Here is a 14,397-nt window from a genome sequence, read left to right as displayed (position 1 = left end):
AATCCCCTTGGTGATTCCGTGGAAAATAAGCCTCTATCTGCCTCCAAGCTGTCTCCAACTGTCTTCTGCACAATATCCTCTTGAGAAGCCCCCTCCTATTCACCATGAGAATCCCCCAACACATCTCATGTGCACTGCAGCAAAAATGTTGTGAGGTCTTTGCAGTATAGCTAGTCAATTAATTGATGCTTAATTGGGATGGGTTTTTGAGTTTCACCTTTTTCCTTGGAACTGAGTTAAAGTTAAAGTTAGCTCTTAAAAACCTGATACTGGTCCATCTAAAAAAAATTGTTTCACTGAATATCATCGAAAAGTTGAAATTGTGAATCTTATATTATAATATTATATAGATGTATTAAACACAGAGTGATCTACTTTAAGCGTGTATTTATTTTATTGTTGATGATTATGGCTTACAGCCAATTAAAACCCAAAAGTATCAGTATCTCAGAAAACTTGAATATTACAGTATGTAAGAACAATTGATACTTTTGGACTTTAAAAGTCCTGCTGGAAAATGAAATTTCCATCTCCATTAAAGTTGTCAGCAGAGGGAAGCATGAAGTGCTGTAAGATTTTGTGGGAAAACTTAAACTGCACTGACTTTAGACTTGATATAACACAGTGGGTCAACACCAGCAGATGACCTGTCTCTCCAAACCATCACTGATTGTAGAAACTTCACACTAGACCTCAAGCAGTTTGGACTGTGTGTCTCTCCACTCTTCCTCCAAACTCTGCTCCATTGATTTCTAAATGAAATGTAAAATTTACTGATGATCAGTGATGGTTTGGAGAGACATGTCATCTGCTGGTGTTGGTCCACTGTGTTATATCAAGTCCAAATTCAACTTTTATTGAAATGTGGAATGTTTATTTTATGTGCAAGAAAGCCAATGAATGCTGTCTCCATAAGAAGTGAGCTGAGGCTTTTAGAAACTGCTTTCGCATGATTAAATAGGCTGAGAATTTAGCTAGCTAGCTTCCGAGACATACATACTAATAGCGCTTTGTTTAATAAACAATAGATATAATACATTGAAACTATATTAAAGATGCAAATATGCATTTATGGGTTTCTTTTGTTGCTTGTCCAGTCATCTTGTCTGTAATCTGCGCCCAATTTTCCCGTGTGACTTTGTACACATCACTTTACCCCTCTATTCCTAAACTGTTGTAACCCTAGATCAGGGGTCAGCATTTAAGTTTGGCCAGATATTTTCCAAGCCATTAAGTGGCGGACCACAAAAAAAAAAATCTGTTTAGGAAAATAAAGTGTAATGGGATGGAGTGCTGCAGACTAGTAGCTCTCCAGCCCAGAGGCTTGTTGAACCCAATTGCAGGACAGTTGAATTCACAGCAGGTAAACCCAAGAAGAAAGGAAAAATAAATAAATAAATAAACACACCGCTCCTCACGCGGGATTGAACCCGTGTCGTCAGGGTCGCGGTCCGATACACTACCACTGCCCACGCTAGTGAATTTAAACACTGCTGGGGAAAAAAACTTCCTTATTGCAGAAAAATGAGAACAGGCAGAAACTAAGTCACTCCAAGCGTGACAGAGAGACAGGGGGGGATGTAAACAAAAGCTCACCAGAGAAGCATTTTATTTATTTATTATCTTTTCATTATCGTTTATTATAGTTCAAACAACCTCAAAGCCAGATGTTTCATGCTTGCGGGCCACATCTGGTCTAGACCAACAAACAGGGATACTAGAGAAAACAGTCATATGTTGTGTTTTCCCCAAAATAAGTAAAGATTATTTTTTACTTTTCTTTTGAAATACAGGTTGTGAGACGTAAAAAAAAAAAAAAACAGAAAATATAAAAAACAAGAAACAAAAAATTACAAAAAAATATCGGTATATAGGCTTGTTTTTACACCAATATACACATCTCTCACTCACCTACTGTATATCATCCACTTGTTTCTCGTGGTTAATATCCAGTTTATTTAACTGGAACCTCTGGATAAACATCACAGATGATTTGGATGTTTGTCCGTGTTTGTACAGTATGTGTGTTTGCATGGAAATCAGTTGTTATGTTTATTTAAATTTTGTTTATTTGTTGTCTCTCCCTCTGTTTCTCTTATTGGAGGAGTAAATTAGGCACTGCAAGTTTGTTTTGGATCCTGAGTTAATTAAAGACCCAGGTGTGTGTGTGTGTATACATGTGTGACAGCATGCATTTGGGTTTGGATTTGAGTTTGCTCTGTAGTGAGATTCAGTATTGTGTTTGCCTCCATTGGTTGGTTTGTTTGTTTGTTTGTATGAAGAATCATTAGTAAATGGAAAGTGTGTGTGTGTGTTTAACAGAATGAATCTCGGAACATTGAGATGCTGGCGGCTGCCTGCGCTGTGGGGGTCGGCTGCTGCTTTGCTGCCCCCATTGGAGGTGAGTACCCATACACAAGCATGACGTAGCAAACCCAGAGCAGCTACCTGGTATACCATTGCAACAGTGTTGCGCCAGTTCACAGCTTCTCTGAACTAGTTCAAGTTCAGTTCATACATGCTCAAAGTGAACAGTTTTAATTCTGAACTAGTTCAAAGTTCAGTTCATTTTACTTTTTTCGTGAGATATTCAAATAAATCCTTTTTTTCACACTATAAGCTAGAAATCACTATACGTTCTTTGAAACTGCTCACTGTAGACATTTACTCAAGACACTGCAATTGTGGGTTTCTTACCAGGTGATGAAAATGTTCATAAGGAGAATCTGTGTCTGTCTCCGTGCCATCACTTCCACTAGCCATTTTTTTTATTGCAGCGCTTTCTCTCTCTCTCTCTCGCCCTCGCCCTCATGACACATAATCTGAACTAATTCATGTTCAAGTTCTTTATTAAAAAATGTGTTGCGTTCAGTTCAACGTTCACGAAAAAATGAGCGTGTTCAATGAACGCATTCTTTTGAACTCGTTCACGCACAACACTGCATTGCAACCACCTATCAACTCAAGTATACCAGCCGGGGATACCTTTGCAACTACCTATTAAGGACTGGGTATCGCTTTTTTAAATTTCAATACCGGTACCGATAAGATACTTTGAATTCGGTACTGATATACGATTAATACGTTTTATTTTTTATACTTTTTCCTAAATTGTAACCAAAAATACAAAAAAAACAATACTTATTCTCACACCACATATTTATTCAACAGCCGACATGAGTAATCTCATTCTCATACTGTCATCATGTGAGACACTTCATCTTTCTGGATCTACATATATATTTCCTACGCATATTAACACTAGAGCAATAACTTGGGATACCATAGTAACCATGCAGCAAGCCCAGTTCAGCTACCGGGAAATACCATATCAACCTCCTGTTAACCCCAGAGCAGCAACCTCTGGGATTTCACCGTGGCTGTGTGTGTGTGTGTGTTACAGGTGTTCTCTTTAGTATAGAGGTCACGTCGACGTTTTTTGCAGTGAGGAATTACTGGAGAGGGTTTTTTGCTGCTACATTCAGTGCCTTCATCTTCAGAGTGCTGGCCGTGTGGAATCGAGACGAAGGTGTGTGTGTGTGTGTGCGTGTGCGTGCGCGCTTGTGCATATATAGAGAATAACTGTTCTTGTATTTAATAACATACAGTATTTAGTAATTTAATAATTCTGTAATTGTGATTAATGTGTATGTTTGTGATTCTAGAGACCATAACCGCTCTCTTCAAGACTAGATTCCGGCTCGATTTCCCCTTTGACCTCCAGGAGCTGCCAGCGTTTGCTGTTATTGGGTGAGTCTGGTGTATGTGCAGTGTTTGCTCTATATTTTTGATGTTCAGGTGGAATAGATGTTTTGTTTGGTATTTGCCAGAACATTTCAAACTCTAAATATAGACTGATTTTTAAATTCTAATTATTTTTACATTGTAAATCTTGACTTGTTTCCAAATTTTAGATATTCACTTGTTTTCCAGTTCTAAAACTTCACTTGTTTTTAAATTCTAAATCTTGACTTGTTTCCAAGTTCTACATCTCCAGTTGTTTTCCGATTCTAAATCTTCACTTGTTTACATTTTTTTTTCCAGATAATTTGATTTCAGACTTTTTTTTTCCTAATTCTGTTGCTTAATTTATTTCCAAACATTTTTTTTTCAATTCTAAAACTTCAATTGTTTCTACATTGTAACTTAACTTGTTTCCAAATCCTATATATTCACTTGTTTTCCAAATTTTAAATCTTCACTTGTTTACAATTTTTTTCCAGATAATTTGATATTAGACTTTTTTTTCCCCTAATCCTGTTGCCTAATTTATTTCCAAACATTTTTTCCAATTCTAAAACTTCACTTCACTTCACAAATTTTAACCTTAACTTGTTTCTAAATTTTAGATGTTCACTTGTTTTCCAATTCTAAATCTTCCCTTTTTTCCAAATTTTAAAGATTCCCATGTTTTCTAATTATCTGCATTTGTTTCCAACTTCTGATTATTTTTTTTGTTTACAATTTTTTCAGATTTTTAGATAATTAGATTTCTTAATTATATTGCTTAATTCATTTCCAAACTATTATTATTATTTTTTTATTTTTATTTTTTCAAATTTTAAGTTGTTTTTAAATTCCCAATATACACTTTTTTGGTTATAAATTCCAGAGCTTCGTATGTCTTTTTCGTAAATCCAGATTATTTTTCTAAATTTCAGACCTTTAAATTCCAGAACGTATTTTTTATTTTCTTAAAATTCCTTTCTGACTCTCTCTCTCTCTCTATCATGCAAGAAGAGGAGAAGTGTAGGATGGACAGAGTGGAATTTGGAAGATGTGGAAAATCCCTCTTTTTTCTGCTCTTCTTTGTAGAACTCCTCCCACACTCTGCCTCTCAGCATCACTTCTGTTTCATCCTGATAACACCCCCCCCCCCCCTCTCTCTCTCTCTCTCTCTTTCTCTCTCTCTCACTCTCTCTCTCTCTCCTTCATTCTCTATGCAGTAATGTATGATGGATTTTGCACTCACACACACACACACACACTGTGCTGGTCATGTTGTGAAGTGTGTGTAGATGGATCACTCTCAGCACGTTGCAGTGTGTTAATTATCTTAAGTTTTTTTTAAGCATTAAAAATTCTCTGCATATTTAAAAGTGCGGACCCCCGAGGGGCTGCGACAGCTCAGCCACATCCTGTCTCTCTTTCTTTAATAATAATAAAAAAAAATCAAATTAAAAACCTGATCTTCTTTTCTGTGAAGAAGTAATTTTCTTTTGTCACAGAAAATTCTTGCGTTATTGTGGTGGTTCTGTTCTAGCCCACTGATTAATGAGTCAATTCCTCTGTCAGTCGAGTCCTAATGAACCTACTCTGAACGTTCTGAACCCAATCTAGAGATCGTTATAATGAAGCAGCGTTAATTACAGCCTGGTTTGTCCAGATTCTGAAGTTAATTTCATTTAAACTTCATTTAAACTCTGTTTACATGTTGAAAGTGAGAAAGCAATTTCTTAATGGTTGCTAGGGCGTTGCTAATCGGTTACTATGGTCTCTCTGGTGGTTGGTAGGGTGTTGTTGGTCCATGGACTGTCTGAGAGAGTCTGGAGGGCCAATATGAGGATTATTGCCTTAGTTATTCCTCTGCAAAGCCATATTTTTCGGATTATAAGGCGCACTATCAATGAACATCTATTTTCTGGTCTATTTTCATACATAAAGCACACCAGATTATAAGGTACATTAAGTGACTCTAGTAAGGATGCCTACATTGAAGTGAGCAAGGCTGTCACCATGTTTCCCTTCTAATGGGGAAGCTGGTGGAAGCACCTAAGTAAACAAAACTGTAATTCCTAAACTTAAATTTTCTTTTTCATTAATCTACACAGATTTCGCTCACTGTTCTGTATTCTGTATTTTGTATGTTTAATGTTTTTGCCTGATTCTTTGTCCTGTGATCATGTTTCTGTAAAGCTGCTTTGTGCCAACACCAGTTGTAAAAAGCGCTATACAAATAAATTTGATTTGATTTGATTTGATTTCTCTCCTGAAATCCATTTATTTGGATGAGTACAGCGCTTCTGGTAATTTACAGTAAGCTTAGATTTCCAATATTTTGTCTAAGGGTGAGTTTTCAGTGAAGTTTCTCTAGCACTAAGGCTAGATGCAGCAGCATTAGCATTAGCTGCTAACCGCAGTGCTAGCAGGGTGTAAATGCCACCCAGTAGTGCTAAACTGAGGTTATAATGCTGTACTTCAGCAGAGTGGCTTTGCTCCTCCTTAATACCTGACTGGTAGAATTCATAGATAAAACGCTCCAGATTTTAAAACATACTGTCGATTTTTGAGAAATTTAAAGGATTTTAAGTGCACCTTAAGTGACCTTTAACCCACTGAAACATTGCTAACCTTCTTGTACACTTCATATCCTCCTGTTTCTCTAGATTCCCACCAAACACTCTGAGATAGGGCGTGTTTAAAGATGCCCAACAATGGAGCTGTGAATTAATGGCTGTGTCCCAATCCTCACCTTAATCCACCTCCTTTCATTTGACTGCTTTTCAGCCTGTCTCAAACTTTGCCCAGCTTCCTTGTACACTAAGTAGATCCCTTGTTCTCTAGATGTTTTACACATGTGAAGCTCCATTACCCTCCTTACACTTCAGTTCATCTGTTTTGGCGGTGCAGCTGCTGGTTTTGATTGGAGCGGTGGGTAAACACACTCTTGTTCTGCAGTAATTGCTAATTGTGCTGAACAGCGGCGCAAACGCATCCTGTATCCACTCGCTCTGTTCCCGACAGATGTTGGATGTGTTTGAATTCCCTCTGCACTGTCGCTCTCTTTCTGAATGTGTCTCTCTCTCTCTCTCTCTCTCTCTCTCTCTCTCTGTTCTGTTTCTCTCTAATGAGCTCTTCATAAAGGTTCTCTTTTATTACCTTTTCATTATTCATGAGCGTTTTGCCTCATTCATAATACATATGCATGAGTTCATTAGCATAGCGCTGCTCTGCAAACTCTGGCAGCAGTGGAGTAGCGTATAGCTTCTAATCAAAGTCCTGCTTTGTGCGCACACACACACACACACACACTTCTGTACTTTTATACGTTATGCATCAAAGCAACAAGTCATTAAAAGCAATGTTTCTCTTTACATTGGCATGCTTTTCATCTCCATCTGTGTGTGTCTGTGTGTGTGTTCAGGATAGCTAGCGGTTTTGGTGGAGCCCTGTTCGTCTATCTCAACCGACTTATCGTCCAATTCATCAGGAAGCAGAAGGCCATCAACAAGTTCCTTATGAAGAAGTGAGTGTTTGTTACAAAAGTGTTAAATAAACCAGAATATGTTTTATAATTTAAATTCTTCAAAGAAGCTCCTCTTGCTTAGATGACAGTTTTGCGCATCTTGGCTGGATTTTCTCAGTAAGCTCTATGAGGTAGAGTCACCTGGAATTCAGGCTTTCAGTTAACAGCTGTGCTAAAATCCTCAAGAGTTCATTACTTGATTTTTGTTTCCCCCTCTTAATGTGTTTGAGAGCATCAGTTGTAAAGTAGTGAAGAGGTAGAGTTACAGTATACAGTGAATAGCTCTATTTGAGTAATGTTCTAATCCATATTATGAGAAGCAAGAACGACTCAGTCAGTCAATCTGAAACATTTCAAGAACTTGAAGAAAGTATCCTCAAGTGCAGCTGCAGAGAGCATGAAAAACTTTAAGATGAATCTGGCACTCATCAGGACCACCCCAGGAAAGGAGAAGCAAGAGTTACCTCTGTTGCACAGAACAAGTTCACCAGAGATACCAGCTTCAGTTGCAGTATTTTTGGTTTGTTTAACACTTTTAATTTACTACATGATTCCTTATGTGTTCCTTCATAGTCTGGGTGACTTCAGTTTTAATTGACAATGTAGGAAAAATAAAATAAAAAAATTGAATGCAATTTTATTTGAGTGCAAACGTTTGACTGTTTGTTTGTATATAATTATTAGTGATTAAGTGGGAGGTTTGATTTAACCCCAAATCAGGCAAGTGGAAAACTCATGGCTGTGGCCCAATCTGACCTTTCTTTAATCTACAGCTCTGGAAAAAATTGAGACCACTTAAAAACGATGAGTTTCTTTCATTTTACCAAATTTAAAATCTCTGGAATATAATCAAGAGGAAGATGGATGATCGCAAGCCATCAAACTAAGCTGCACTGCTTGAATTTTTGCACTAGGAGTGGAAAAAAGTTATCCAAAAGCAGTGTGTAAGACTGGTGGAGGAGAACATGCCAAGATGCATGAAAACTGTGATTAAAAACCAGGGTTATTCTACCAAATATTGATTTCTGAACTCTTACAAATTATGAATATGAACTTGTTTTCTTTGCATTATTTGAGGTCTGAAAGCTCTGCATCTTTTTTTTATTTCAGCCATTTCTCATTTTCTGCAAATAAATGCTCTAAATGGCAATATATTTGTTTGAAATTTGGGAGCAATGTTGTTTGTAGTTTATAGAATAAAACAACAATGTCCATTTTACTCAAACATAAACCTATAAATAGCAAAATCAGAGAAATTGATTCAGAAACTGAAGTGGTCCTTCTGTGCATTACTGAAGCCAAATGAAATTGCACCCATAGAGCGAAGCTTTATTATGAGCAGGGGTGGGAGTAGTGCAGGTAGGGTGGGGGAAAAAGGGATGCGGCCCATGTAATTATTGGTTATTATTAGACATTATTAAACATGTTAACCCTCAGTGCATGCTGTGTTTGCTCTGTGCAGGCGTCTGTTGTATCCTGCTCTGGTCACTCTTCTGATCTCCACTCTGACCTTTCCCCCAGGATTCGGACAGTTCATGGCTGGCCAGGTATGACATGCAAATATTGCATCACTTGAACACTGCATAATCTAAGTGCTTCCCTAGGTTCTGTTCCATTTGTACATAGATTGCGCTAGATTGTCTCTTCAAATGGGACCCAGCCACCTAGTGTTCTTGTGTGCTTGGTGTGAGTGTGCATCGTTCAACTATTTAACACACTTTGCACAAGTAGAGGCTGTATGGGAGAGGTATGAGGTATGCTAAAGCACATTTGGACAAGCCAGCTTCATTTTGGAATAAGGTGCTGTGTGTGTACTGATGAAACTATGAAAATTAAGTTATTTGGAGGACGGTTATTTATGTGTGGAGGAAAAAGAACACAGAATTCCAAGACAAACACTTTACTGCTCCCCACAGTAAAATTTGGGTGCAGTTCCATCATGCAGTGGGGCTGTGGCACCAGTGCAGGTACTGGGAATCTTGTTTAAATTTAGGGTCTCATGGCTTTCAGGCAATATCAGCAGATTCTTGAGAACAATGTTCAAGAATCAGTGAGAAAGTTGAAGTTAAAGAGACGGGGCTGGATACTTCAACAAGACAACGACCCTAAACACTAAACACTGCTCAAAATCTACTAAAACATTCATACAGAGGAACAACAAGTACAACGTTCTGGAATGATCATCTCAGATCATCTCAGAACTGAATACTATTATTGAAAATCTGTGGTGTGATATAAAGTGGGCTGTTCATGATCAGAAACCATCAAAACTGACTGAACTGGAGATGTTTTGTAAAGAAGGAAATGGTCCAAAATACCTTCAACCAGAAGCTTCAACCAGACTCTCATTGCAAGCTATAGGAAGCATTTAGAAGCTGGATCTACTTTCTGTTGGGGTGCCCAAATTTATGCACCTGCCTAATTTTGCTTAAAGAATTATTGCAGACTTTCTGTAAATCCTATAAATTTCATTTCACTTCTCAAATATCACTTTGTTCATCTGCTATATGATATATTTAACTGAAATAACTTTCTGAACAACCAATGATTTATAAAAGAAAATCATGAAAATTATCAGGGATGCCAACATTTTTTTATACCACTGTAGGTTATGTATTGCCTGATTAGTTTCTTCAAATGATTTAAAGCCCCCCTGCAGATTACATAGACTCCTTATGTTCTAGGTGGTTTTCTTCAATGGCTTCAAGCTCTCCTTGTGATCTACAGGGGTTGGACAATGAAACTGAAACACCTGTCATTTTAGTGTGGGAGGTTTCATGGTTAAATTGGAGCAGCCTGGTGGCCAATCTTTATTAATTGCACATTGCACCAGTAAGAGCAGAGTGTGAAGGTTCAATTAGTAGGGTAAGAGCTCAGTTTTGCTCAAAATATTGCAATGCACACAACATTATGGGTGACATACCAGAGTTCAAAAGAGGACAAATTGTTGGTGCACGTCTTGCTGGCGCATCTGTGACCAAGACAGCAAGATGTATCAAGAGCCACAGTATCCAGGGTAATGTCAGCATACCACCAAGAAGGACCAACCACATCCAACAGGATTAACTGTGGACGCAAGAGGAAGCTGTCTGAAAGGGATGTTCGGGTGATAACCCGGATTGTATCCAAAAAACATAAAACCACGGCTGATCAAATCACGGCACGGCACAGGTGTTGCAGTTTCATTGTCCAACCCCTGTACATTGACCAATGTTTAGAGAATTGCCCCCTAAATTGCCTAATCATTTTTTCTGTAGCTTCCTTGTACACTACATAGTTCCCTTCTTTTTGTGCACTGTTCACTGTTCACAATCTTAGCACAAGCACAAAACTCCAGAAAGGGGCATGAAATGAAGAGATCGAGATGGAGGTGGAAAAATAAGAAGACAGTAATAGAAGGATGGAGTAGAAGAAAATGAGATTGAGGAAGAGAGAGGGTCAGTAAAGAGGGCGACTGTACATCAATTAGTTGATAAACAGGGGATCGAGCATCAGTCCCTGGCAGAGTCTAGAGGATGAGTCACCAGACAGAAGAAGCGGTGTGTGTGTATGTGTGTGTGTGTTATGAGTGGGGTGTGTGTGGTGTGTTTGTGTGTGTGTGTGTGGTGCTGCCTACAGCGTCTGGGACCTGCTGCTGTTAATACTTTTTAATAAGACAGTACAGAGGAACAGGGAGGCATTCATTAGTCCCCACTAACACACCCACCCACCCACACACACTCTCACACACCACCCACACACACACCACCATCATAAACTCTTCATAACCCGTCCCACACACACTTAGCAGAGACATGTGCTGTGCTTTGTTTTCATTTTCATTGTCTACTCTTATGTCTTTTCTTTCGTGTTCTCTCTCTCCCTCCTTTCTTTCTGTCTAATGAGAGTGACTCAGGCTCAGCCTTCTGTCTGCGATAATAAAACAATAAAAATTTGGCGATTTCAGAACGTGACTAGCATCAACTGATGGCCTGCAATAGGCTTTCGCACATGTTAATGCGTGAATAAACGCGTGCAATAAAGTGTATTGATAATTTTTTTAATATAACATGCAATTTAGTTGTTGACTGATTACGCTAACGGGGTCCCGGGTGGCGCAACTGTCTAAGCGTCAATACGAGATCACAGGTTTGTTCCCTTGTGATGCATACTTAGTCAGGTATGACTGGGTTTGCTCAAAGTCATTAGTGTAAATTAAGCTTCTGTGACATACCACAAGAGGGAGCTACAAGCTCCTGATACAACTACAGTAGAACTAAATTTGCCCTCCCCAAAGATTTCTTTTGTTTTTGCATTTTTGGCATTTTGTCTCTGAATTAACTGTGAGTAACAAAATTATTTTGGATAGAAAGGACCTGTAAAATCAAGAAATCACATAAATAGAACCTGTCTGACAACATGAAACAGATAAAAGGTCTTAAAAAGCAACACATTCCCTAATTAGAAGAAATTCAAGAACAGATGAGAACAAAGTCATCTATCAGCCTGGAAAATGGTACAAAGTCGTTTCTAAGGCTTTGGGACTTCAGCTGACCACAGTGAGAGCTATTATTTACTAATGGAGAAAACATGGAACACTGGTGAACCTTCCCAGGCTGACCAAAATTACTGCTAAAGGGCATGGACAACTCATCCAGAAGGTTCAAAACAGAACAATATTTAAAGATGTGTAGGTCTCCCTCGCCTTAGTTAAGGTTAGTGTTAATGATTCAATAATACGAAAAAGAGACTGGGTAAAAGTGGAACTTTTTGTAAGGCGTGCTTCCCATTTAACACAACTTCAGAATAAGATCATCATACTGAACGTAAAACATGGTGGTGGTAGTGTGATGGTCTGGGGCTGCTTTGCTGCTTCATGGTCTGGACAACTTGCTGTAATAGATGGAAGCAGGAATTCTGCTGTTTAACAGACAATCCTAAAGGAGAATATCTTGCCATCTGTTCATGACCTCAAGCTCAGGCGTACTTGGGTTCTGCAGCAGGACAATGACGCAAAGCACACAAACAAGTCCACCTCTGAATTGCTTCAATACATATCTTCAATAAAACAATAAATGAAGGTTTTGGAGTGGCCTATTCAAAGTCTGATTGAGGTGCTGTGGATGATCTTAAACAGACCGTTCATGTTGGAAAACTCTCCAGTGTGTCTGAATTAAAAAACATCTGTAAAAAAGAGTGAAACAAAATCCTTCCACAAAGATGTGAAATACTTATTTCCAGTTATCGCCAATGGTTGATTGCAGTTGTTGCCGCCAAGGGTGCACAACTAAGTGCAACTAGTAAGTTTAGTGGGCAAACACTCTTTCACACAGGGCCAAGTTGGGATGAATTGATTGGTTTGAGGGGGCAAAAACATATTCACAGCACTGCACCATAAAATCCAATGAAATACTGTAATATCTTGTATATCCTGTTGTTCTGTAGCTGACGCAGAAGGAGTCCCTGGTCACTCTGCTGGATAACCGGACGTGGGCTAAGCAGGGCATCGCCGAGGAGTTTGAGTACATCGGGCACGCAGCTGCCTGGAAACATCCCCAAGCCAACGTCTTCATCACCCTCGTCATCTTCATCGTCATGAAGGTAGGTGCTCACAGTCCCGTTCAGTACAGTCATGTTCAGTACCAGATAATGAGCATCACACAATATATACGCCAAATGTAACCCAGTGGACTAGGATTTAGTGCAGAAGTAATCATTGGCTTTTTACTCTATGTATACAGTAGAAACACCATGTACTTTGAGATTATATCCATAGAGCATCAGCGATAAAGGACGTTTTCATTCCTGAACTAAACTGAAATCCTGATGTTCTTATCAATCCCTGGTCTAAAAACATTTCTTTACTTTTTTCTTTCCTTTTTCTATTTGTCTTTTTCTTTCTCATTCATTCTCCTTTTCTGTTTCGTTCTTTTTTACTTGTCTTTTTTATTTACTTCTTTTGTTCTCTCTCCTTCTCTAGCTCTTCCGATTTTTCTTTGTCTAAAATTAGTTTTTCTTGGTTTCTTGTTATTTCTTTTTTCATTCTCTCTTTCTTTATGTCTCTCTCTTTTTCCAGATTCTTACTTTATATTTACCTAATGTCTAATGTTTTTCTCTCTTTCTTTCTCTCCTGCTTCTTTCTTTTTTCTCTTCTCAATGTGTTTCTCTCATTCTTTCTTTTCTCTTTCTTTTTTTCTTTTTCTTTCTCTTTCTCTCTCCTCTGATTCTTTCTTTTTTTCTTTCTGAAATGTTTTTTCTCGTTGCTATTTTTTCTTTCATTTTCTTTCTTTCTCTCTCTTTCTCTCTATTCTGTTTCTTTTTGTCTCATTGCTATTTTTTTTCTTCTGTTCTCTTTCTTTTGTTCTCTTTCTTTCTCTCTCTCTCCTCTGATTCTTTTTTCTCTTTCTGAAATGTTTTTTCTCTCTCATTGCTGAAATGTTTTTTTCTCTAAATGGTATTTCTTACTTTCATTCTATTTGTTTCTCTCTCTTTCTCTCTATTCAGTTTTTTTTCTTTCTCAAATGTTTGTTTCTCTCATTGGTATTTCTTTTTTTTTACTTTAACATCTAACATTTGGTTCTCTCAGTGCTCTCTCGCTCTTTCTCTCACTGTCTCTCTCTCTCACTCCTGCTTCTATTCTGTGTGTGTGCACTCACTCTATTCTTTCCTTGTCTAAAACAGCAGTTTTGGAGAGACAGCAGCTGCACACACACACACACATACACATTTTCTCTCTCTCTCTGAGTAAGACTAACAGTTATTGTAACTGCATGGTCTGTTGGGTACACACTGTTGTGTAAGTGGATCTGCCAGGTTCTTTACTGCTGTGTATTTCTGTATTGAACTAAGGATGGTTCCTCTACATTGTTACGAGTGAAGGAACCCTGTTTGCTTAGCGTGGACCTGAAAATGAATTAGCCAGGAATCTGAGACACTTTCACACAACCTTACTGGGCTGTCTCCTGGGGTTTTCCTGGTATACAGTTGTCAGTAACTTCCAAAAGTGTTTTAAGAAAGGAGAACTAATGAACCAGCATTGATCAGCAAATTCACCCAACACTCACTGATGCAGACTTACAGAACTTTACAGAATTTTACAGACTGCAGGACATCTGCAGAGGACTTGTGGAATCCATGCTTTAACAAGTCAGAGTTTTAGCATGGGGGTTTAA

At 38.3% G+C, this 14,397-nt stretch overlaps 1 protein-coding gene across 2 annotated transcripts in view; it reads left to right on the top strand.

The window, feature by feature from the left end:
- LOC103042786 (chloride channel protein 2) overlaps nucleotides 1-14,397 on the top strand; it is a 127,352-nt gene that overhangs the window by 79,061 nt on the left and 33,894 nt on the right. For both annotated transcript variants that reach the window (XM_049466911.1, XM_049466912.1), the window contains exons 7-12: nucleotides 2,323-2,401; nucleotides 3,404-3,529; nucleotides 3,666-3,750; nucleotides 7,145-7,246; nucleotides 8,709-8,793; nucleotides 12,671-12,826. In XM_049466911.1, the coding sequence (XP_049322868.1) occupies nucleotides 2,323-2,401; nucleotides 3,404-3,529; nucleotides 3,666-3,750; nucleotides 7,145-7,246; nucleotides 8,709-8,793; nucleotides 12,671-12,826 (633 nt within the window). The remainder of the gene's footprint in view (nucleotides 1-2,322; nucleotides 2,402-3,403; nucleotides 3,530-3,665; nucleotides 3,751-7,144; nucleotides 7,247-8,708; nucleotides 8,794-12,670; nucleotides 12,827-14,397) is intronic.

The sequence above is a fragment of the Astyanax mexicanus genome, chromosome 18 (genome assembly GCF_023375975.1).
Source record: "Astyanax mexicanus isolate ESR-SI-001 chromosome 18, AstMex3_surface, whole genome shotgun sequence".
NCBI lineage: Eukaryota > Metazoa > Chordata > Actinopteri > Characiformes > Acestrorhamphidae > Astyanax > Astyanax mexicanus.
The sequence above is the reverse complement of the archived record's forward strand: the minus strand, read 5'-3'. Positions and strand labels throughout refer to the sequence as shown.